A 25,724-nucleotide genomic window follows, 5' to 3' on the forward strand; every position below is an offset into this window, starting at 1 on the left:
CTGCGGCGGCGTTTCCTCCGCCACGCGTTCAGGCGCGGCTGGGCAGCCGCGGAGGGGGCCTGAGGCGGCGGTGAGGCGGTGCAGCCGGTCGGGCGGCCGTTGGCCGGGGAGTCCGGGTCCAGGGGCGGGTGAGCGGCTGGCGCTGCCGAGATGCCGCTCTTCGCCCCCAACCCCTTCGAGCAGGACGTGGGTGAGTGAGCGGGATGGCGGGGGGCGCGGGGAGGCCGGGCGGCAGGTCGGCCCCGGGCTCCTGAGGGACACAGCGCCGGCGGCGGAAGGCCGCGGTGCCGGGCCTGCAGGGTCAGCACACCAGGGTTCGTGACAGGAGCTCGGGTTGGGGGACACCCGGTGTTTGTCCCTGACAGACCCGGTGTTTGTCCCTGACAGACCCGGTGTTTGTCCCTGACAGACCCGGTGTTTGTCCCTGACAGACCCGGTGTTTGTCCCTGACAGACCCGGTGTTTGTGACAGGATTTCGGGCCCGTGCCCGGGTCTCTGGCGGTGCCGTGGAGCGCTCTGCCATTTGAGGAAGTGTTTTGTGGCCAGTCGTGCTGTAACTCGTGAAGTTCTCCAGCTGTGACATGTCTTTGGGGTGTCTGTCACCTCCTGCCCGTCACGCTGGGGTTCCCTGGAGTGAGGTGGTCTGTAAAGCTGCTCATTTTGGTGTAGAAGAGTGAAAAGCAATGCTGTCAATGACCATAGCAACCCAATTTTATGCCTCTTTCAGCACCTGGCACTGATTTGGGGGTGTGAAGTTAAACCTGAGCTGATGTTTCTTCCCATTACAAAACCATGAGGCAACTTTGGCCAGAGTTGTGCCATTGGCAGGATGAAGATGACTCAGTTGTTTTGTGCTTCTGCTCAGTCTTGTGCTTTCTTGAGCATTAAACTTGTTCTGCATGTTGCTTTATTAGGGATTTTTTTGCCTTTTTTTTTTTTTTTTTTTGGTGCCTGTTCTGGATCAAAGCACTGGAAAAAGCAATTAAATTAATCTGGATGCCAGAGTCAGATTTCCATTTCTTGTTATACTGGAATTTTAGGTCAGAGAAGAATTCAACATTCTTGGGATTTTTGTCAGGGCTGCGATTTATACAGATGGAAGAGGTCCTTGTGAGTGCTCCTATTACCACGCCATCTCTCTTTTGTTAAGTTGCAGCATTTTCTTAATGTGTCTGCAAAGTTTGTGTGGCAAAATCATTCTCTTTCTTCTCACAAACCATTTTTAACATTGACCTATGATTGAAATGAAAGTAGAAACTTGCCAGACCAGCTGCTCATAGTCCAGTTATTTCAAATACCTTGTGGAGTTTTATGTGTGTTTTGCCAGTCTTATCTTTCACAGGGCTCTAATGAATGTGTTTGCCCAAGTGGAGACACTGTGAACTGGGGACTCACAGCCATGCAGAATTCTTTGACAGGTCTAAATGCTTCAAGACTATAGTATTGCAAAAGCGGCACTCTGTTGACTTGCGATTTCTTAAATTTTGCCTTACATATACTGAGTGGTAACTGGCTGTACTTATTACAATTAAGCAAGTGCAACAGAATAGTAACTGAATAATTATTGAGGCTAAATCTTATGGTCCCTTGCCAGGGAAAATCTGTTGCCATTAAGAGGTTGTGGGGTTTTTTTAATTATTATTCCATGGTAAATTAGACTATCCAGAGCATCAAATTGTCAAATACGGTTGAGCCGTGCTTTAACTTGCAGTATTTACATGAGTGGCTTTTCGTGCTTTTCATATGCACCCGTCAAGATTTAACGTTTTTACATTTTGTTGTCTTTTTCATTTTAAAAAAAAAGGTACATACCAAGAAAATAGTTGAGCCCAGCTGCTGACCTGACACGACTGGGGAAATCCTTTTCCATCCCATCCACCCAGGTTTACTTTTTTTGATTCATTGTTGAGCTAATTCAAATCTTTTTGGCAGAAAACTCATTTGACAGAAGAAAGTGTTTGGTTGGTGGACTGGATTATCTATGCAGCTGGTGAGTTTGGAAGTTTGGTGACTTGAGTCAGCTCAGCAAAGGCTGGGAAGTGGTAGAGAAGAAGAGGAGCAGGAGAACCCTGCGAAGGTTGACGGAAAGAACGGGACCCGCTTTTGTCAGCAGCCAGCAGTGAGGTTGATCCAGCTCCCTTCAGACCACACATCTAGTGCTGCCCTTTTCTTGGGACACCTTTAGAAAATGTAGATAGACACACTTTTGCTTTGCCACAGCTGCTTTTGCTTTCTTGGTTCTAAACCCATGTGTTTGCTTTGAGCAGAGCTGCGCAAAGTCTTAATTCCTCGACATCTGTTTCGGTTGCTTTGTATATAGTTGCAGTGTCACACGAGTAACCTATGAAATAGTGTTTTAGAGGAGCGTAGTTTCTTTCATCTGTTCTTACTGAGAGAATAACCCAAAACTTCACTTCTTTGGAGTCTGAGAAGCTTTTTAATTTCCTGTCTAAATCTATTCCTAGTTAGTTCACATGCACTTGCTGTTTTCCCAGCGTTGTCCTTCCTCTTAAATAACCTTCATCTCTTCAGTAGTTGCTCCTTCAATAGAGAGCAAGCCTGCTCCCTTTCATCTTTTGTTTAGTTAGCCTTCTTTTGGGAGATTGTTGACATGATCAAGGGAGTAGGAGTTTGACTGGCATCCAGAATTGTACACTGTATCGTGGATTGCTGATAGCTCGTTTGATAGCGTTTCATGTTTCCTTGCGCTTTGCTGAAATGTTTACCTGGCGTTTTTCATTCTAGGACTGTATTTGCCTCTTTGGGGCTGCTTTACCTTTGTGGCCCGTGTCCCCTTGTGCTAGAACTTAGCGTACTCGTCGTTCTCCTCTTGTTTCCAACTGCTGAGCACTTAGTTTCTAAGAGAATCTTTTGTTGACTTTGTGTGAATTTGCATTTTTTCCTTGTAACTGTTACGTATTTCTACCTAATCAAGTTTGCAATGGTTTACATTTCCCCTTACATTATATTTTAGCCTTTGCTTTTATTGAGGATACCTTCCAACTCCCTGCTAGTTTTCCTCTAAGACCCTTACCCTTGCTCTCAGTGTCAGCTGGGATATATTAATATTGATTTCAAGACTGTTTTCTTGAGGCATTTGAGGAGTAAATGCTGCCCACCCTCATTAGATCAGCCTTTGAAAAGATGTCCTTGCTTAGAAGAGCAGCTGCTTCCTGTTATAATTCACCGTATTTCCCCTTCGTTTCTCAGTCTGTAATAATTCTTGTCTTCAATGGTTGGTCTGAAGTCTTGCACATATTTGAGGACAAGCTAAATGGGGTTTATTTTGGCTGTTGCTTGGACTTTTTTTTTTTTTAATGTCGGGACAATGTTTTCCAGTCTTGAGTCCATGGCTTTACCTTGATTTGACTGATTAAAATTCCTAAATTCTGTGCCTGCAATTTTGTTGCATTTCTTTCTAAGTTTTGAGATTATTACTGTTTTGCTACCCCAGCTGTGCCTTGATTATTTTTTAGCATATCATAGCCTCACATTTTTGTTATATTACGAGAGAAGTTTTGTTGTATAACACGTGACTGTTGGTAACGTTGATTTTTGTGCTTTCCAGGCTCTAGAGTACAAGTCTCTGTTAATCCCTCCCTGGTCTTTTTGATGTTTTTCTTATAGTTCACAGGTTGTCTGACAAATGGAATTGTTTACTTTTCAGGTTATTGGCCGATTGACTCAATGAAACAAAATGTCAGTTGCACTTTTTAAGCAAAAATTGTGTCTTAAAAGGCCTTCTCAGTGAACTGGGTGTACATTATGAAAATTTACTATTCCATTTTGATCCAATGTTTTGAGTATGTAATATTCCGAGTGAGGTGAGTAGGGTTTAGCTGCTACCTGAGATCATTACAAGTGGTGTTGCCTTTTCAGCAAGGACCAAGTGGACCACGCAGTGGTACTGGAAATGAAAGTCATGTGACTGCAATGTCATCGTGTCTATAATTACTAATTAAATCAAAGCTAGAATTTTCTAATTTGGCTATACAAAGGCAAAGTAAACAAATGAAGGTGTGTGTGGGATTAAATTTCTGGTTTTCATCCATGTGGTTCTACTTTATCTTCTGAAAAACGGCAATCTGGAGTAGTCGCCAATTTTTTTTTATTGCTATTAGTTTTTCATACATGAACTCTGTTTTTACATACTTAGAATGGCTCAGTGTAAAAATTGAAATATTTACGTGCAGACAAGATTTGAGGGGCAAAACAGTGTCTAGAAACTTTTTATTTTAGTGATCAGTCTTTAGCAAATGCCATATCAAATTGAAAAGTTTTCTGTGCCAAGCCAGTGCTTGAGCGCTTGTTTTCTCTCTGTTTCTTGCATAAGAATTGACACAGGTGGAAAAATACAAAAGTTATGTTTGAATATTTTTATTTTCTTTGACATGTTATTTGGCATTGTTGGCAAGCCTGGCTCAAGGGAATTCAGGACTGAAATAACAAGATATTTTGCAAGTTTGAAAGTCATGTGTGCCAGGCAGCATGAGGTGGAGCTTTGCTGCTTTCACTGGGTCGGTCTCAAATGCCAATGTTAAATGGGATATAGATTTCCAGCAGAAGCGGTCCGTGAGAGATTTGTGTTGTGTAACAGGGTGAGATACTTTTTGTAATAATCAAAGCATCACATTGGTTACCTTGGTGGAGATTTCTGCAGAACTTTTGGGGTGCCCATGTTGTGCCTGGAGAATTCTGGGGGCTGGGAGGTTCCCGCAGTTCCCTTTCTTTTCCTTGCGAGATTCCCCCGGTTGCTCGAGCTGTTTTCCTCGCTTCTTGCCGGTGGGGAGGCCGCGAGCTCCGCCGGGTGTCCCCAGGCCTGGGAGGGCGAACGTGCAGTCACGCACTTAATGTTGAACGCAGATCTGGGACACTTTGACATCGTGCCAGGATCTTTAGAGACAGAGGACCTGATGTTTGAAAAGATGTAAACAGGGAGGCTTTTGAGGATTGCCACGTGTTGCCCGGTTGCAGTCTGCATAGTATTTTTTTTTCCTGTCTTTGGGTCTTGTTCCTGTTATTACCAATCCCTTTCTTATAAAAAAAGGGGAAAAGAACTGGTGTGGTTGGGCTGGAAATGGTGACGTTCAGCTCATCTTTTGGATGTTGTGTGGTAGAAGGACAGTCCTGAAAAACTTGACTTTAGCATGCAGTGGTAAAGCGGCACTTTCTCTTCTGGAAGAGCTGGTGGCAGTGTTTTAAGGCAGTAGCTTGACAAGCTTTTCTTCTTTTGGCAGAGATAGCAGTAAACAGTTCCCATCCCGTTCCCAGCTGCTCGTTTTAGTGCTATCCCCTCTCGTGTGTTGGCATAGTTTTGTGTGCAGCTGCATGGCAAATCAGATCAGGGAACTGATCCAGTTAAAAATGATTAATTGTGGGTTTAATTCTTTACGGGTTTTTAAAAATATACCAAGCAGCGATAAAAAGAAGCATATTTTGCTTTTATTGTTATTTCTATAAAAGTAAGCTCAAGCCTAGTGTTCCTTCATTGATCAGAGGACTACAGAGTATAAGTCATAGCATTTTTTAGTAGTTTTTATTCTCTTGGCACTGAAAACATCTCAGAAAGTGCATCCTCCCACATCTGTTTCTTCTGATCAAAGTCCACATCTCAGCATCTGTGAAGTAGTTATCCTTCAAGATTGTTCTTCAGCTGGAGCTCATGTTAAGCAAAAAAACAGATGCTGTTAAATTCGTCATGCTGGCAGGGAAGAAAACCTCAAAAGCTGTAAGAATTTGCCGTAGGACAGCCTTCATATTCACAGTGGAACCACGTCTGCTCCTAAAACGGGCCATGTAGATACAAGAGGAGCAAGTAAGTGCCCAGGAATAATTCAATACATACTCTGGCAACTGCTTTTGGGTCGTTTGTAGGGGACAGAAGTGACCCCTGTGCCCGTGGAACCAACACCACAAGGGGAGGAGAGCTGGAGCCCCACAGGCCAACTCCCTTACCCTCCTCCTTGTCAGACTTTGGGGGGGAGGTCTCTCTTTTTGGATTTGCATGACAGCGTGTACAAAGCCAGGTGGTTTTGCAGTGTTTACACAGCAGGGTCAGTTTACAAGCTTGCATTTGGCTGGCCTGTTAACAATCAAAGTAATATTACATTTCTTACATGTTTTTATGTCCAAGTATCTATTTCAGTTTGTGTCTTTGCTGTAGTACTTTAGAAGAAAGTGCTTTCTACTAGCCAATCAGTTAGGCGTATCCCCTCAAAGCATCTCAGATGTATTTTGTGGATGCAGTTATGTTGTTTTAAATATCTTCTCCACAAATCAGTTACCTGATTTCATTTGTTTCCCATTTCAAAAGGAGATTAGTAGGGGAAAAGGGAAGTTCAGAGGTCTGGATTTGAGATTTTGGAGCATATGAAATGAGAAACAGAGGTGATGGGTGTGACAAGACCTGTCCGAGAATCGCTTCACCAGTCGTGCCCGCCTGTATTGGAGATGTGCAAGGCGGTGCTTTTGAAAGCAGCTTTAGCTGGCAGAACTTTGTAGGAAACACCGGGCTGACGTCGTCTGTAGCAAACATCGCATTGTGCTGCTCTTCCGTGGTTGTTCAGAAGTGTTCAGAATTACAGGCACTCATTTTTTTTTTCAAGAACAAGCAATGAATTCTGTGCTAGTGTCCTAAAAATATTGATGCACTTACGAGAAAATTTAACAATTATATCCTTTCTGGGTAAGTTTTTAAGCTTTGTGCTGTAGAAACAGCCTTTCAACTCAATATTTGCTTCCTTTGTTAGTCTAGCTCGGGAAGGTAACCCATGGCCAAAATTGCGAATTCCCATTCCTCCTTCTTGGTCTGTTTACACGTGTAACAAGAGCGCTTTGAGGGCATTGTGGGTGCTATGCTGGCGTTTTCTTTGTGGAAGCCATTCTGCTGAAACAGCCCCAGCATTGTCGCGACTTCTGACTGCAAAACTAAGTGGTGAAGCTGATTATCAGAGAAGATGCTTAATTGCACACATGAAATTTGGTTTATCCTGCGGTAGTGTTGCTGACAGCAAACCTTGTCATTTTGGAACAGCTGCTCTCACAGAACACTGTCGCGTTATTAGTGAGTGACCATTATGTTCTGCTTTAATCTACTAAATAATCTTTAAAATGCTCGGTCCTCAAGGGATTTAGTGGTTTCTCTTACAGAAATAAAATTCTGTGGAACAGCAATTGTGATATTGCCATGATTTTGAAGTGCATTCCAATGGGATTAAAATATAATGTACAAATCTAAAATGACTTATCTTTGAATTTAGTTAAAATATTAAATTAGTAGGTTAGAATTAAATCCTAAGGCAGAAAACGCAATGTATAAAATAATTGGTTTGCTGTTTCCAAGCTATTTTAATAGAACTGCAATATTTACATTTGATTAAAATAATATGGCTCTAATAAAAAGTTGAAAGCACAAATAAATAACGTTAAGCCTTATCAGTTAATACATAGAATGATATGCTGCAAATATTAATTAGGGCTACATTCTCTTAATAGAGCAGTCTGGTTTTGTTGCCTGTTTCTGTGGTTTTTACTAATCCTTTCATGCCATTTATTTTTCTCAACACTTCCTGTGGCATTTAGATTTTCTGAAAAATCTAGTAGAAAAAGAATTACTAAGTGTGTTGAATGAGGAGATGGCTTTTCTTTAGAGTCCTAAAGAGGGGGGGTTTGTTTGTTTCTTGGAACATCCATGTGAAGTATTTAATGGCATACAAATGTTAGAAGACCTTGAGCAAACGCTCAGCTGGGGCTGTGACTTACACCTGGAGCAGCCAAACAAGCTGTACAGAAGCAATTTCTTTTTCTCATTTACATTACACTTTGTTGTTCCAGTTTCTGGAACTTTTAAATACTTCTCACATCTGCAAGTCCAGTGCTGAAACCTGCACCTAACACTTTACAAACTAGCAGGGATTAGTGCTAATCTGTAGAAGGCGCTGCTTCTCAGCCTTTTGTACGCGGAGTCTCCTTTTTAGTGTGGCTGAGACAGCATTTATTGAGTTGGAGCTTGATAGGGAATCACACTTAACCAATCTTGTTTTTCTTTACAGAAAAAGCTACAAATGAATATAACACCAGCGAGGACTGGGGTCTTATTATGGACATATGTGACAAAGTTGGAAGTACTCCTAATGGGTAAGGTGTATCTCAGCGCTACAACACGTAATTTTGTGTTCATGTGGAGAAGAATTCTGTGTCAGAGAGAGCATCTCTCAATCAGCTATGCAAAAAGTGCTGCCAATATGACACTTCTGCAAGCTCTACAAATACATATAGTTGGCTTTAAAATTCTTTGAAAGAAGTGTTCCAGCAGGATTTCTAGTAGAGCAATTTGTACATGCTGAGTGCGTTCCAGTTTTTATGGAGTTTTGCACAGTAGACCAAGTTATCCATATTTAATGATCTGGCATAAATTTTGAGAAGCAACTGTGCCAGTAGGAAAAAGTGAACTCGTTTCTTGGCAGAAAATTATCTAGCAGGGACAGTTAGCTATTTACAATGGGAAATCTGTCCGTGTTTGTTCATTAGGAAGAATGAGGCTGATGGAGGAGAAAAGGGAAGAAAATGAGGATCAAAACACAGATCAGTTTGAATCAGTTTAGCCTGAGCGGCAGTGCTGGAACATAGGTAGTAGTTCAGTGATCCCATCATGGCCAAAAGTACTTGTTGCATTTTAGGGTCATCTTTTTGAGTGATAACGTGTTTTAAATTTTGGAGTAAACCCAAATTAGTGCATAGGCTGAATTCTTAAGTGATCTTAGAATTTTTATCAGTGATGTGACATGTAAGATTACTACACTGAGAAAGATTTGGGTTGGGTTTTTGTTTGGTTGTGGTTTTTGTGTTTGGTTGGTTTTGTTTTGTCTTTAAATGAATTACCTCCCCAATAGCAAACGTATTCAACCTGGCAATCTGTAGAAAAAAACTGTAGAATGTCCTTTGAGTCCTTTGTGAAAAATCAGTTGTCTTTTTTGTGCCAAAAGAATTTTATAGAGGGAGCTGGTTTAAATCTACTGGGTTTGGATGAGGGGAGATTTTTTTTTTTATTACACATGTAAAATACATAACTATATATATAAAATATGTGATTGAAAGTTAGTGTATTTTTAATATACTATGAAATCCTAAAATCTTAATTTTAAATGCCTATTTTACTTCAGTTTTGTGTAGTTTGCTTCCCTTCGGCCCTTCACTAAGGGCCATCTTCTGAAAGTAATAGAAATCAATAGAAATCTATCTTTATGTAAATATATAGCTTAACAACAAGTATGTTGACTTTGTTGGGTTGTTTGCATGTTAACTATGACCAGACATACTCAGTGTTAGGACCAAACCCACATTTCTCAGGCTAGAGGGAACAGTAGGGCTGCAGCAGTAAAGCAGAGCAGTTGGTGTGAAGCCACTCCACTGCATCCATCCCATCTGCAGCTCATGGTGTTTCATTTCCTTTTTTCCCCGTCCCTTCTCCTACCCTCGATACCCACACCAGCGTTGGTGCAAATTTGCAGATCCTGGCAGTGTCTCTGACTCTGGTGGCTGCCTGAGAGGTTGGAGCACACGTGGTGTGTGCAGAGGAGCTTCTCTCTTACTTTCTTCCAAAGGGAAGTTAATTTGCCTGCACAAAACTCCACTGTGAACTTCACGTGCAACACGTGGGAATGATCAGAAAATTGGTTTCCACACCAGACTACTGCTCTAAACCAAAATGTGAATATAGATGCAATTTCCGGTACACACAGGTTGAAACACAGATCTTTGGAAACAAAACATTGAAACAAACATGTTTTTTTTAACATGACTAGTGAAACAGTTTTGGTTTCATTTCTGCTCGGGCTCTGCTGGGCGACATGGAGAAATGCAGCCTCATGGAGCTGTTTCTGTGCTTGATAACAGTGGCTCCAGTGTACTGCAAGTGGTATCAGTTGTGAAGATACTGCATCAGTTCTCTGTCCTGCAGTAACATTTGGAGTGCTGGTCATTTTGTCGTTCTTCTGTGCTTATTTCGGATTTTGCTGAAACAAATGATACCATCATTAATGTGTCCTTAGTGTCTGGAAAATGGGATCCAAGAGCTGACAGCCTGTGAGGACGACTTTTAAGTTTTAAATCCATAGAGACCCTTTACAGTCGCCAGTAAAACTACCATTTATTTCATCATCACTGCTCCTTGGGTGTTGTTTTTTTTTTTTATGTAGACGTTTCTTTCATTGTCTGTTCCAAATCCATTTTCTGAACTTAATGGCAATCGCTCCCTTTATGATCTGTCAGCAGCTTTATGGAAATTAATACAAACTGCCATTGTAAAAATGGAGTCTTCTCCAATCCAAAATAGGTATAAGAACAAACAAGTTGTTCAATGTTTTTTCCAGGATAGCTCTGGGAAAATTTTATATTAGGTTACCTTTTTTTTCAATAGACCTGGTTTTGTTTGCTTACCAACTTGGGTATCTGCTGTCATTCGTTCCGCAGACCCTGGCAGTCACATTGACCACTGATAGTTTCTTGATTCCCTTTCCAGAGCAAAAGATTGCCTTAAAGCCATCATGAAGAGAGTAAACCATAAAGTTCCCCACGTGGCTCTGCAAGCACTTACAGTGAGTAGACTATCGCTATTTTCAAAGACTTCGTATTCTTTTATGCAATGCAGCTTTTAAATGTGTACTGATTAATTAATACCTTTATATATGTTTGGTAGAAGTCAGTAAGAGTGTGCGTGCTGAACAGAGGATTAAATTTAAGGGTTTTTATGTGTACTTTTATTATTATTTTCATTGTTGTCATACATTTCCACAATTACATTTCTGTCGTCAGCTTTTAGGAGCCTGCGTATCAAACTGTGGAAGAATATTTCACTTAGAAGTATGTTCTCGTGATTTTGCGAGTGAAGCTCGAGCTATAATAAATAAGGTAATTTTTTATAACTTTATGTAGTGGGGGAGAATTATTGTGGTAATTCTTTTGCTTTGTCTCAGCATAGCAAAGAATTGGCAAAGCTAATGTTCCAGTTAATATGTATTTTCTAGTTTTGGTGCAGCTGCAGATACTGCTGGCTGTTTGTTTTATCACTGAAATAAATGTATTTTCATTTTACTGATAAAATATAATGTATTAAAGAAGTGACAGGCTGATAATACCTACTCCACATTTTTACAACATTACATGAGCAATTTTAATTAAAATTTGTGACTCTTGCTAAGCTCAATTAATTTGATAATGGTGAAGGCAGCTTTTCTTGAAGAGAGTTTTTATTTGATTTGAAAGAAATTCATGAGCTCAAGTGTGAAGGGAAAACTGTGAGAAAGTTAAACTATGTTTATCCAAGGAAAAGGATGAAGTCTTCAGACAACCTTAGTAGTTTCCAGAGATTCTCAGATGCTGAATGAGGAGGTAACCAAGACAGGAAGACCTAAGTAGTTGGGGTCAGGCAGCCGATGGGATCTGAATCTGGATGTAATCAACTGAATAAGCAGAAACAGCTCCAGCTGAAGACAAAAATGGCTAATGGGTTAAAAAGAAGTTAGTCTTCAGATATATGGAAGGCCTGGAAACATCAGAGGTGGAGCAAAGCAATTAAGGAAACTAATAAAATTGCTGGGAAGCAAAATGAGTTCACAGCTCTTCTGTTTCTCGCTTTGTATGGAAAAATAGGTCTTAAAGTCCTCCCCTTTGTTCTCATTAACCATGGTCCATTCTGAAATAGAACGTTGACCTTCATCATCTGAGAGCACTTGTGGATGTAAAAACAAACCTTTAACCCCACTGAAGAATGGTCTGCTGGAGCATAATTTGTTTTGTTGTTGGGAGATAGTCATGTTTTACCCCCATTCCTGGCCCACTTAGGAATAATCTTCAGAGGGCAAATAAAATTGTGCTCTCTCTGTTTTCTCCAAAAGAAAATCAGTTCAGACAAGTGTAACAAATGCCTTTGTGCCCATGCTGAGCCTATCAAACTACGTCTCTTCTTTCAATTAAATGTGTGCTCGAGCCCAAACTTGTCACCATTCTCGCTGTTCAGTGTATGTTTGCACGTGAGGTGCAGGCTCGGTGTGATCTGAATTACGCTCAAACGAGCAATCTGGGCCCTGCCCTGCATTCGTGCAGTCCCAGGCTCTTATCCTGACAGGCCAGATGAAGCAGAGGTAGGTGAGCCCAGCAGCCCCACAACCCTTGTTCACCCTTATTTTGAGGTTCGTTTGGATGCTTTGGGTTCAGACTATAGTCTTTTTGTCAACCATCAGCCAAACCAGAAAGTGTATGGAGTCTGAAGTGCTTTGCTCCGCGTTTTCCCCTCGTAGTGTTGGCATGACCTTCACATATATTACCTGCTTTATTGAAGAGCTGCTCTTTTTGCTCCAATAAATTTTTTATGGCTGTTACATGATTCCAGGATTAACAGCAGCTGATGTTGAGCATGACTGAGGTGTACTCTGCAGGGTATTCTTTAGCCATACGGCAGAGTGATACATGACTCTGACCTGCTTTTCTGAAGGTGGATTATCACTTTGGGTGAGGTTGTTAGCGCATGAAATGTGCAGTGTTAAATGAAATCAGGGGTCCTGTGGGAACCCAGAGGAGCCGTAAATCCTGTGGGTGAGGGTGGAGGAAGGGGAGCTGGAGAGGAATGTGGGAGCCAGAGGAATTGCTGCTGAGCATGAATTTGATCTCGGTTTGCGCTCACTCCAAAAAAAAAAATCTTCCTTTTCCAGATTGTGACCCTGCACCTCAGTTCCTAATTCAGGAGCTAGTAGTATAAACTGTCCCATGAGCTGGGTAGCTGGGTAGCTCTGTATATAATATCTAATTCCTTTTCGTGAGACAATCTGCATCAAGGAGACATCCATCCGTCTCTGTATATACATATGTTACAAAGGTCAGGTTTTTATGAGATCCCGTCACCTGAAAAGTCAAAGAGAGAATATGTTCTGGCTTCTGAGAAGACAGCAAAGGTCATAAAAGATAGGGAAAGACAGTATCTTGTATTAGACCAACTTCTGTGGTTGGGAGGGGAATGACAACATAACTTAGAGGTAACAAAAAGAAAATTGAGGTAAAAATGGAGGGTGACTAACATAGAGATGCAGACAAGTTTTGGGGTAAGTGTGGTAGCCTGAAGTTCTCCAAAACTATTGAGGTGGAAACATGGCTAACATTTGAAAATGCAACAAGTTTGTCAGTCTTTTTCCTTAACCACCTGAATTGGATTCCACTAAAATACCAGCAGTACAGGTAGGTGAGCTGCCTGTGAGATCTAAGCTCTGGCTGTGGGACAGAATTGGCCTCAGAGGTTTGCTGTAAGGGTTGGAGGAGCCCTGATTTAAAATAACTGCTTGGTTGGCAGAGTCAGGGAAACCTGAACTAGCTGAGGTCTGTTGTGGCTCTGGGGTTATGGTGTTGGAAACTGCTGTGCCAGCTTTCCAGTGAAAGGCTGATGCTCCAGAACCTCAGCCTGTTATCTGCAATATCAGAATCAGTGCATAAAAGACGATATATTCTAGGCTCTGTTTTCCAAATTTCCTTAATCAAGACAATTATTAATTATTAAGGATATTTCCAGCAAAGTGGTTTCGGTCACAAAGTTTTACTGAGAGGGCACAAGTCTTCCTGTTCATTCTGAGGTTCAAGCCTCCCTTTCTTTGCAATTTTTGTCTTCTAGGCTCATCCAAAAGTGTCCGAAAAGCTCAAAACTCTAATGGTGGAATGGTCAGAAGAATTTCAGAAAGACCCGCAGTGTAGTTTAATATCCGCAACTATTAAATCTTTAAAAGAAGAAGGCGTCACTTTTCCTGCAGCTGGATCGCAGGTAAGAGCTGATTTGGGATACACGGTGCTGTCGAGTTCGCTGTTCCCAGCAGCGAACAGAATTAAAAGCTGTCCAAATGAGCTCTGTGCTTTTGATAGAGGAGAGTAGGATCCTTGTTCTGGTTTGGTTGCCTCCTTATGCCGAGGTGCTTTTCTGTTTGTTCAGCTTTTTTGTGTCGTTGCCTGCCTTAGAACAAGAACAGACTAAAGGCTATTTCATGATGCCCTTATGAGTCGTTTCGTTTTAGATCCTCCTTCCAATCGTTCTTAGAGCGTCATTGAGCTGTCACCACCTTAAATCGAAGCAATTCTACGCCCACACTTTGTACTTGGCGTTTCATGGCTTTAATTGCTGACTTGGAGCGCATACACTCATTTTTCTTCACAGAGCCTCACAAAACAAAGGGCAGTATCTGGAGCAGAGACATTTTTGCAGATGACCTGTGCTGTGCTTTCCTTTTCTGAGTCCCCTGTTCATGCAGTGACCCATCTGTGTCAGGAACTGTCCTGGCTCTGCGGGGTGGGGAGCTCCAATCAAAAATCAAGGCTCACCCTTTGTATTTTACTTCTGGTGGCATATTATGCTTTATCTTGTAGCTGGCAGATAGAATCACAGGTGATTTGGGTTTTTTCCTGTGCTTTATTTATGCTTCTAAATATTTTCATATTAAATATGAGTTGGGTGAGGATCAGTCCTGAAAACTAGAACTGCAGCTTCTATTATGTATTCCTAACACGAAGTTTACTTTTCTCTGTATTAAATACAGAGGGGATTTTTTTACTTTTACAATCTTTCCTTCCTCCACAAAGATGTTTTCACTTCTAAATCTAGGATATGTGTTAAAACATATGGCAGGAACATGGAAGATCTAGAGTACTGGCAACCAGCTATGCTTCCTTTCCTACAAATACGTATCAAATGACATCTTGATGTTTTTATCTTGCACACTCCGCTTCAAACAAGCAAAGCCGAGGTTTCTTTGTATCTGGTGCACTCGAAGGGTGGGGTGGAGGACAAAGGTGGAAGGAGTGGTCACTTAAATGAGTAGTCTCACTTAAATAATTATTTTTGTCTCATTTATTAAAGTGAGATCAGCTGTTTAAATTACATCTGACTACTTATTTTACTTTGCTCCTTGCTGAAAACAAAATAAAACCCGGCTGAGATACTGAAAAGTGGTAGTATTTTCTTCCTGAGGCAATCTTGATTCAGTAAGGAAATGCTACAGTCACCAGTTAACCAGGAGCAACTTGTTGCTAAGTACATAGTTACAGAGCTTTCTTTTTCCTTTGTAATCGGAACTTAAGCTGTTGTTAATATATTTGCAGGCTACCACAAATACTGCTAAGAATGGGTCATCATTAAGTAAGAACAAAGAAGATGAGGATATAGCTAAAGGTAAATTGCTGGTCGCAGCCTTGGGTTGGACTTGTGCACTACAAGTGTTGGTAACATGCACAGAAATAGGCAGTTGTGCTCTCTGCGGTTGCGTACAGTGGAAAACAAGGGCACAGCAGGTTGGCGACTAATATGCTGTGTCATTCAAAATGGGGCGAAGGCTTTTTCCTCGTGGATGAGGATTTGGGGTGAGGTGTATTTGAGGACTTGGGGTAAGACGTGTTCTTCCCCATCACGCAGCCCTTAGCGCTGTTCCGTGAGTGCTTTCTCTCCACGGAGCTCGCTCTCTTCCCTTCTGCACCCACACGTTTCACTTTGCCCTTCATCTTGATGCTTTAAAAAACTGTTGTATTCTTTCTCCTCTTTCTCCGATATAGCTACTGTTGTTCAGCTGTCGTAGCGAAGCATTGATCAGTATTGCTAATGATGCTAAGACGCTACTGACGTTAGCGGTGTGTGCACAGCTTCAGTAGTGGGCTGTACCGTGAAAAGCAGAGGGCTTTTGAAATGTTTCATAACGTGTGCATGATTACATACTGTTGTTCTATTGCAAAGCTGTCGAAATGCGAAATAGTAGTTTGGAGCAAAGATTTTAAATTTAAAATACTAGACTAGCAGATACAGATCAAGTTTATCATGTAACAATAAACAATTTTCCATTTATTTTTACTAGGAAAGCAAACTGCATTTGTATACAGGGATCAAATATACTATTTTTTCCCCCCTAATTGTAGCTATCGAATTATCTTTGCAAGAGCAGAAGCAGCAACAAATGGAAACTAAATCCTTGTACCCATCTGCAGAAATTCAGCAAAGCAATCAGAACTCGAGGAAGGTGCGAGCTCTGTATGACTTTGAAGCTGTCGAGGACAATGAGCTCACCTTTAAAAGTGGAGAAATTATTTTTGTTTTGGATGACAGGTATAATGTACTCCAATTAAGGTGTCTTTATTCCACGACTGTTATTTTCTTAAGATAGCAAATTCTTCCTCTGATGCTGTGTACAGAAATGTATACTGTCAGTCTGGCCTCCCTCAAATAGCTTTTTCTTCCACTGTTCTTTCCACACCCTGAGTTTTTGACTTCAAGTCATGTTTGGTGCAGGACCATGCTCACTGTGTTATGTTGGGTATTTCATTCTGTGGTGTGGGTCCAATTTGTTTTGTGGTTTTTAAGATAAATGTTAGTTGTAACATATGTCATAAGGATATATGTACTCATTACAGTGCTAAATTCCAGCTGCTTACAGAAATCGTTAAATCTCTGACTATCAGGCATCACATTTACTAAGAATAAAACTGAAGAAAAAATACTTAAGATAATGATTGTTGTTGCCCCAATGACAGCTAAGAAGCAGAACTTCTTCCCTGCTAATGCTGTTCTAATTTAATAGACTGTGACAGATCAATTCTATTTCTAATGTTAGTCCCCACTCATGTACTTCTTGTAAACCTAATCTCTGTAAACGTCCTTCTTTGCCTTTGTTAGTGGATACACAGGGAAACAGCGTATTAGATATCACAGGTTTTCTGTCAAAAATGCAAAAGATGTTGCTGACACTGAGCGTTAATGTTCGGAGTTTTGTAACACAGCTTTATTTCCCAGTGATGCCAATTGGTGGAAAGGTGAAAACCATAGAGGAGTGGGGCTGTTTCCATCAAACTTTGTGACTTCTGACTTAACTGTGGAACCCGAGGCAGGTAAGTTTGCCACTAAAAGCTGACAGATTATTTTACAAAGATGAGCTTATTGTGGAACTACTAATTAGCCCGTCAGCAATATAATTTCCTGAAATCAGCCCAAGGAAAGAATTGAGAGAGAAATCCTACCCTTGTTTCAAACGAGCAAGCATGTACCACTGCTGTAGCTCATTTAACAATTTCTATCTTCTAAGTTGTTTTCGTGTTAGAAAAAAAATCAATTTGCCATAATTCTTTGTCAGTAACACGTGACAGATGAATCCAGTAACTCGCCATTTAGAATGCCCAAGTCTCTTTTCAGACCCCAGACCTAGTGTAGAACAACGTTCATACCCATGTGGGTGGTTTGCATGAGTCACATTGTTGGTTTTATTCATGCTCATGACTCCAAAATAATGCTTCCGAGTTGGCTGAGTGTCCCTGTACCTGTGTCGGAGGTGGTTTTAGATGCTGATATGACTCAAGAGTGTTTCCCTCGCTGGGCCTGGGTTCCCCATCATGCTAACGGCCCGAAGGAAGCGGCTCCTCACAACGCTTCCTAGGCAAACCCCTTTTCCTTCCCAGCAGCTGGGTGCATCGCCGTGGAAAGTACTTACCGCACTTTCTCCCTGATTTAAGGGACCGATGGCAAGCAAGGAGAAAATGTCTGGTTTAAGTTAGCGTAGTAACACAGCTGCAGAAAATAAACTAATGTTTGTTCTTTCAGCAACTGTGGATAAAAATTCTGTTCCTGAGGATGCTACAGAAGAAATCAAGAAAGCGGAACCTGAGCCAGTTTATATAGATGAGGTATGCAGCCCCTTTCAGTACAAAAAGCTGCTGAGGTTTTATGTTGGTTGAAACATTCTGTTGTTACTGCATGGTAGCAGATAACTCTTTTAATAAAAGAACTTTTTAAATTTGAAAATTAAAGCAGTCTCTGCCATGCATCAGAAATAACTGTGATTAACCTTCTCTTCATCTTCCAGGATAAGATGGATAAAACACTGCAGGTACTTCAGAGTATAGATCCTACAGATTTAAAGCTGGATTCTCCAGACCTTCTAGACTCAGAAGGTACTTTGAGCACTGAGTTAGCTAGTTTTTGTATTTCTTCTCACAATTACCCTTTGTGGATTGAGCTGGTAATTCTTTTGCATTTATTTTAAGCTTCGAGAAACTGTGGTCTGTACTAATAGCGTGCGGTAGAACAGCTTATTTCGCAGTGGGAGCATGAGGCTATATGTGTAACTCTACATTTTCTAATAGTTGCCAAGCCAACTCCATGTTTAGCAGAGGAATTTGCATTTCTGAATATGCCAGTAGGAGATGAAAGTCATAGATCTTGCACAGTGCGAGCAGAACTGCAACGTTTTCCGTGTGTTTCATCAGTCGTCTCTTGTTTGAGAGGGCAGAGGGAAGAGGATGACAAAGCAGAACATCCACAGTATTTTTCCTGCCTGTTTGGGCCGGAGGAAGGGGGCACACAAGATAACGAGGTGCACTCTCCAATTCCGCAGGCTATTTTAGGGTACTCGCATAAAGTGGTTTTTGGCAACATTTAAGCTTTTAATTGTCCAAGACACTGACTACCTTGACATTTTTGTCTTCACAGATATTTGTCAGCAGATGGGTCCAATGATAGATGAAAAACTAGAAGAGATAGATAGGTGAGCCATAACATACCTTCTGCCTTATTCGCTATGATTTACTTTAAATTCTGCAGTTGTATTTTTTTGGCTTTGGTGCTTTGATCTCCCAAGCTAGAAGATCTTGCAAGAAAGGAATTTTGGCAATTCTACCTTGATTTTTTTAAACACTTAGTACCCAGGCCCCAGTGTGTGTACTCAGATTCGATTGCTGCTCTCCAGAATTTGCTGCACGAGTTACTGGGTGCGTTTTATACTCGCACTCTTTGGTTGTAGCCTTCGCAATCTGTCTCGAGCCTGGTACGGTCAGTCTGCTGCTGTTCTCCGTGACAGGAAGGTCTGTTGAACGCTGTCCTCTTCCTCTCAGCCTCTGGGCGCTATTTGAGGGTGAAAAGGTAATGAACACCTGTGGAATTGCTCGTCTTGCTGCAGAATAGTTGTTCACCACTTGGACTCTCCTTCCAGACGTGTGACAAATTGACCACCTACTTCAGAAGGGTTGATTTTACTTGCATATTCAAAACTGTTCAATGAACCGCACTTGTTTTTCTACCATCTAGATGTCAGAGAAACTTAGTGTTTGCAAATATTTGTTTTGAAACAGAAAACATTCAGAATTATCTGAATTGAATGTGAAAGTTCTAGAAGCTCTGGAGCTCTATAACAAACTGATGAATGAGACGCCGATGTATTCAGCCTACTCCAAACTCCACCACCCTGCGCAGTACCCACCTACATCTTCTGGTGTTTCGGTGCAGGTCAGTGGCCCTTTCTGGAAATAGAGCCTTTCCTAATATAGATTTCTATTTAAAAAGATGACAGCAAAAATGAAGTGTGCGCTCTCTTGCTAGCTTACGAACAATCTGACATTGCCTGGCGACTTTTTATAGCCTTTACAGTAAATGATCATTTATGCACTAGAGCAGAGTGCTTCTCTTTGCAGTTACCTGCTTGTACAATAAGGTCTAGTTGTTAATTTTGCTCTACTTAGCAGAAAGATACGGGATTGAAAACGCCAAAAGATCCCTTCCATGATTAATTCTTTACAGTTGGAATTGTGTGTTTCGGCAGCTTGCTGGATATTCTTGCTGTGAGTCACGTCCTCAGCCTCAAAGTAAAATGTTACCTTCTGATCGGATAGCGGGGATGGGGGTGAATTGGAGTATTAGTGCGTTAATCACGAGCGCACTGTACCTTTCTAAATATAGAAACACGTCTGCTTTTAGCTCTTTTTGTTCCTTAAGAAATGAACATGTTGTATTAGGGGGTATGGTTACTCAAAACTGTTTTACAGTATCTCTGATGCGCCCTATCCGTGCTTTAAGAAAACAAAAGTGGAGGAGAAAGAGGGATTTTGAAGATCGTCTTTGGAGAAAGCATCGAATGAGTGTTGTTACTTTAAGTGAATTCTACTTTAATGTTAATTGTTCCGTGGGAAAAGAATAGTTGCCATAGCAACTGCTAGATCTGAAAATATGTCAGTTAAAAGTAATTCCGTGTCCTTAACTCCTGGTAACGATGGAAAATTCATTATGTTTGGAGGTTAAAAAGTAATTTAAGCCAAAAGGCAACTGGAGTTTATTATTTCCTCCAAGATGCGTGTTTCCAGCTTCCAGTGGTGAAAACCAGCAGATAACGTTAACCGTGCTGCGCTGAGCGCAAACCCCTCATCAGCGCGGACTTCTGTAGCCTGAGCATGTTACACCACTTGTTCTGTCTGAATTTTGAACAAAGGCTTCCATTATCTTAAGCCAGAAATACAGGCAAGTTAGGTTTTGCTTTCCTTTTGTGTTATAGTCTTAGAATATTCTTGTGTGTCAATTTCCAAAATGTGTTAAATGACAAATCTCGTATGGTGCCCATCTTCCTACTCAGCTCTGTGCATCAAAATATGTACGGATTGAACATTTTAAAGACAAGGCAAGTCGGAGAGAAAGAAATAAGGTTTCTGAGCAGATGTCTTGCCTGTAATACAACAGTTCTCCTTTCAGATGTTAAGCGCTGACCTTGTTCGCAGTGCACGTCCAAAACAGGTACTTTATGCTGAAACAGGGGTGTCTATTTCAAACATGTTGCGAGGAGTTGCATGGTTTGGTTTTAGAACCTTGTTGGAAAAATTGATGTTCATTCAGCCTTTAAACCCTGTTCATTGTAGTGACATTCCGTGCATATTTGCTGCTACTTTAATGAAATTAAGAGGTGCACAAAGTGGTTTGTGTTGGTGTTTTATTTACAGTCATACCCTGTACAGCCGCCTAGTGGGAACTACCTGGTGCAGGGAGTTCAGCAGGTCACCGTTTCTCCGGGTTACGGCCTCGCGCCGGAGCAGATGGGGCAGCTCAGGCCTCTGCCGCAGACTCTCAGTTCTTCGGGAGCAGCTCAGCAGGCTCAAGCTGCCTATTTAAGGTAACGCTTCAGCAAACTGCTTAAATCACCTACTTCCCAGCGGTAATTCTGCTGCTTTGTCTAGAGGTTGTGCGCTCTTGGGATATTTACGACGAGATGTCATACTGTTTTGAAAACACACAGGTCGCTTTTGGTCGCCTCTTAGCCTTCGTTTGCAAATCTGCTTATCAGATGAACAGCCATGAACTTGTCAGGGTTAATGTGTTTCGGTTTGTTGCAGCCCGGGACCGGACTCGGTGTTAAACCAGCCGTACGTGAGCCAGAGCGCTGCCCTCCCGTCGGCCTACGGCCAGCAGCACGTGGGGGTGTCGCTGGATGCCTCGGCTTTCCAGAACAACACGGCGAGTTTGCCTCAAGGACCGGGCTATCCCGTGGCCGTTCCTGCTCATTCCGTTCTACAGCAACAAACAAATTACCACCAACAGCCTCTCCTCTAAAAACAAACCAGCTCGTAGTTCGGAAGTAATGAGTAAAGGTTGCCTGACCTAGCGATTTCTGTGAATACCTGTCACAGATATCGCGGCATTAGGGCGATGCAGAGTAAGAACGTGCATTGGATCTGATTGTTCAGCATTTGCGTAAAGATAGTTTGAACTAGATTAGCTGGGGGTTTCAAATCATTTCGGATTACTTTGGGCCCTGATTTCAGTGCTTTCGAGAAACGCCACTTGTGAATCTTAAGTTAAAAGATTGTCCAAAAATCATTTTCTTTTCAATGTGTTGCTGAAAATTGAGGATGCTTAATTGCTGCTGTGTGTCGCTCTCGTTACGCATTGCCTCCTCCGGTGTCGTGCTAGAATCCTTCTGTCCAGCTGGCTTTGGAGAACCCCGCTGCCGCAGACACCTCCGGCTCTGCAGCACCGCACGGGAGAGCGGCAAGAGGAAACCGACTGATACCGTGACAGCAAGGGCCACGTACCTGCAGAAACAGGAGAAATGAGATCTTCACGGTGCTGCCTGTTGGTGTTTTTGAAGTTGTGGAGACCTCCTGATGTCTCTCTGGAAGAAAGAGGTGTCGTCGTGCTGAAACTCGCCTGCGTCTTTGTGCAGAGCTGGAGCTGCCGGGGTGAGCAGGCGGGGGTGCGCCCGCTGACGCCGGGCACGCTGCGTACCCAGCCAGAAACCTCCACAGAATCTATTCTTTCCCTTTTCGGCTGGATTTAGAAGTGAAGGAGTGAATGGTAGTTCCTTCTGGGAAAGGAGAGGGGATCAGCAACGTTTGGAGCTTCTTAAGACTGTGAGAATCTTCCTCGTTCGCTCTCCAGCGGGGAGCGAGCGGCACAGGAATCCTCTGTGTGGGACCAGGGGCTCTTGCCTCTCTTGGATTTCCTTTCGCTGCCACCACTTCTGTGTGTCAATAAACGCCGAGTCCAGCCGGAGAAGCCCGTTTGGAACGTGAGCGTTGGATGTGCTGTGCGTGCAGGCGGAGCTCACGCCTCGGGGGGTCTGTGCGCCTCAGGCAGGACACGGAGCGCTGGCGCACTGGAAATGCCAGACGTGTCTGGAGAGAAGGAGTTGCCTCGGAACTGTGGAAACGCAGCATTTGGTGGCTGGGAAAAGAAATCGAAGAACTTCTTCCCTGAAATTCCCTGTATTTTCTTCCCTGATGCACTTTTTGAAATGGCTGGGCTTTGTGGAGACGAGCCGATGAGCTGAGTTACCTTCCAGGAATGTGGGGTGTCTTTCTTTTATGGTTTCATCGCTATTTACCTACTCACTTTAGCATAGTCATTTATACCTATTTTAAGAATTTTATGATGAGTGATCATCTTCAAATTGGGAAATAATGGAAGCAACTCACTGAAGAAAAAAAAAAAGATGAATGCATGAAACTCCCAAATGTCTAAATAAATATGTTGGGTGTATGCATTTTCTGCCAAATGAGACCTATCACATTATAGACTGTTGAGTAATGAAACGGCCGTTCACTCAGCACCACCTCCATTCAGTGATTTAATATCATGACCTTATTCGTTTGCAGCCTCATGCTTATGCAATAAGGCTTTCAGTACCTGTTCTTTAAGCCTGGTTTTAAATTTTAATCCGTGCAGTTGGAAGGAAGCTTTTGTCTTTCCTTTCCACATGACTTTAGTTTCTCTTTATCCTTCCCCTGAAGCAGTTTAGTGTAAAGAGCACATGTTGCAATACCAAAGTATTTTGATAACTTGTGTTCTATAAGAAGAATAATCAATTTCAGTGCTGCTGTTCAAAATTCTTATTGTCTGGAGACGTTGTGGGGCAGCCCCGTTGCTGCAGGTGGTGTGTAGTCAAACTAAACCTTGCTGTCGTTTATCTGCGTTCTCCCCGTCCCTTAGTAAACGGAGATTAAAGTTGGTATTTTGATTGGATTCGAAACTTTGGTCCAGCAGAAATATTGAGTATCCTGAACTGAGCTGGCTAGGCAGATGTGATTTGATTCCGTTCAGTTCATTCTTAATATAAATAATGTATATACTCATGCGTCTGAGATTTTTCTACACAGCTACATATACGCCTCCTGTTAACGCCTGAAATTTTATAAAAGCAGGACTTGTCCTTCTCTCATCTCTTGTATTCCTAATTCTGTGATATGCAACTTGTAGATAGTGTAAAATAATTTAATTATTATTAAAATAGTGTATTTAGAGGGTTTTGGTGTTAATAGGATCTGGTTTTTTCTCTTCATACTTGTATACATGATCATATTTATTTTTAAGGCCTGACTGTAACTGACCATGCTGCCAAAGGCTTTCTCTGACTCCAGATTTCTACGTTGGGTTTCTACCCACTGTTTTGTATCAGGAATCGCCGGTAGATAACTTCTGCTGTTTCATAAAACTCCGAAGGGTTAACATAGAGATTTGTGCAACTTTATAATGAGAATTTTATTGTGATATATTTGTTCCATCACTACTAGATCTATTTTCTTCTCGTATGAGGTGGCAACATCCAGGTTCTAATGCGCTGGAAGCACCGATTGTCTGGAAATCCCCGCGCAGCCGCGTCCTGGGGACTCAGGTTTCCTCGGGCTCTGTGACACACACATCGTCTCTTCCATTTGGGACAGAAATTACCACGTTCCAACAAATCGGGCTGTTTCTGTAACAAGAAAACCTTCGAAGGAATGTTCTGTTTGTTTGGCACTGGGGTTTGTGCGCGGGTGTTGGTGCGGGACGGTGATTCCCAGGCCGCCCCTGGAGCGGGGCTGAGCCGCAATCTCTGCCAGGAGTTACTTTCTGATAGGAATTCTTGTTCTTATTTTTATCTATGCATCTTTTTCTAAGAAGTAATAGGCACTACTCTTGCTTACATCGAACACTGTGATGTACCTGTCGAATGAATAAACAGCATTTTAGAATTCATGGCTCTTACCAGTGACGTTTGACACAAAGCTGACTCGGGCGGTGGGAAGGGGGAGAATGGCAGAGGAAGGGAAGGGAAGGGAAGGGAAGGGGCCGTGGTGGGTCCGAGCTCCCGCACAGGGCTTGGAACGCAGACCGGGCTTACGGTGAATTGTCTCTGATAGCGGCTGTATCGCGGTTCTTGCAGAAAATCACCCTCTGGAGTTTGCGGCGTTAAGGATAAGGAATGTTTTATCAGGATACCCAGTTGTCTGCAACATGTGTGCGCTGCCTTGTGTGAATAAAACAGTTTGTTTCACAAACACGGGTGAAGATTCCTCTGTCAAGTCCTTGCTGGAGAGAGAAAACCCACAGGAGTCGCTGTTTGCAGCGTGGGGGCCGGTGCTGACTCCCGTGGCCCCGCTCCCCGTCCTGTGTCCGCGCCCCTGGGTCTGGGGCACTCATCACCACCGTGCTGCATCTCACCTCCTTAACGAGCTCGGCTAATTGGGGCCCAGCGCTCTGGCTGAGCTGGGCTGGCGAGGGGAGAGAGGACGCGGCTGCGCGTCCCTGTGAGTCGGGGATGGGAACAGAGTCGTTTATGAGAAATGAAGATGTACTTTGCCACGAACGACAAGGTGTTTATGCAGAAAGCGAACATAATGTTCTTTAAATCTGATTGTATTGCATGTCTTGAGTAACAGCAGCGGTTCTTATGGGTTATTAGAGGTTTTCATAGAGACTCTTAAACAAATGATCCTGGAGAACAGGAGCTGAGAGGAGACCTTCTGATCTCTGAACTGCCTGAAAGGAGCTTGGAGCCGGGGGGGTCGGGCTCTGCTCCCCAGGAACAAGCGCCAGGAGCAGAGGAAACGGCCTCAAGTTGCCCAGGGGAGGTTGAGGTTGGATCTGGGAAACAATTTCTTCCCCAAAGGGCTGTGGGGCATTGAACAGGCTGCCCAGGGCAGTGCTGGAGTCACCAGCCCTGGAGGGTTGGACAGACGGACATGAGGTTCTCAGGACATGGGGCAGTGCCAGGGGTGGGTTGTGGTTGGACTCCATGATCTTGAGGGTCTTTTCCAATCAAAATGATTCTACGATCCAGGATGATTTCCAGCTCACCCAAAGTAAGAATAAATCCTTATGCTCTGAAGATTCCTCCGCTACTGCCCTGAGCAGGCAGCAAAACCACGAGCAAGCAGCCTCAAGTACCTGAGGACACCTCTGTTAGTTGTTACTTACACATAAATTGCTGCATTTCATCATTTCTTTACAGCTCTTTTGAGTTACTGACCCAGTGGGTTGATTTCAGGTCACTTCAGGCTGCAAACCTGAATCTTGCGAAGCCAAAGCACCTACGGAATGCCTGGCAAATGCGTGTTTGTTTTCCATTTCTCAGATTTCCAAATCTCAACCTAAACGTGACTGTGTCTGCCTGAAGTGGGACCATGACGTATTAGTTTTCTGGAGA

The 25,724-nt window shown here is 42.6% G+C and overlaps 1 protein-coding gene across 2 annotated transcripts; it reads left to right on the plus strand.

The window, feature by feature from the left end:
* Positions 1-30: 30 nt before the first annotated feature.
* STAM2 (signal transducing adaptor molecule 2) lies at positions 31-24,274 on the plus strand. Of its 2 annotated transcripts, none has more exons than XM_065070200.1 (14): positions 31-190; positions 8,052-8,136; positions 10,520-10,595; positions 10,813-10,908; positions 13,655-13,801; positions 15,130-15,199; positions 15,934-16,120; positions 16,805-16,899; positions 17,606-17,688; positions 17,868-17,955; positions 18,494-18,548; positions 19,132-19,285; positions 20,764-20,933; positions 21,154-24,274. In XM_065070200.1, exons 1-14 carry the CDS (start codon positions 151-153, stop codon positions 21,368-21,370), a joined length of 1,563 nt encoding a protein of 520 aa, XP_064926272.1. In that variant the 5' UTR covers positions 31-150; the 3' UTR covers positions 21,371-24,274. The 2 variants fall into 2 exon arrangements, with proteins under 2 accessions (XP_064926272.1, XP_064926273.1); XM_065070201.1 differs by having other exon boundaries at positions 17,609-17,688.
* The last annotated feature ends 1,450 nt before the right edge of the window (positions 24,275-25,724 follow it).

Source organism: Columba livia, chromosome 7 (genome assembly GCF_036013475.1).
Source record: "Columba livia isolate bColLiv1 breed racing homer chromosome 7, bColLiv1.pat.W.v2, whole genome shotgun sequence".
NCBI lineage: Eukaryota > Metazoa > Chordata > Aves > Columbiformes > Columbidae > Columba > Columba livia.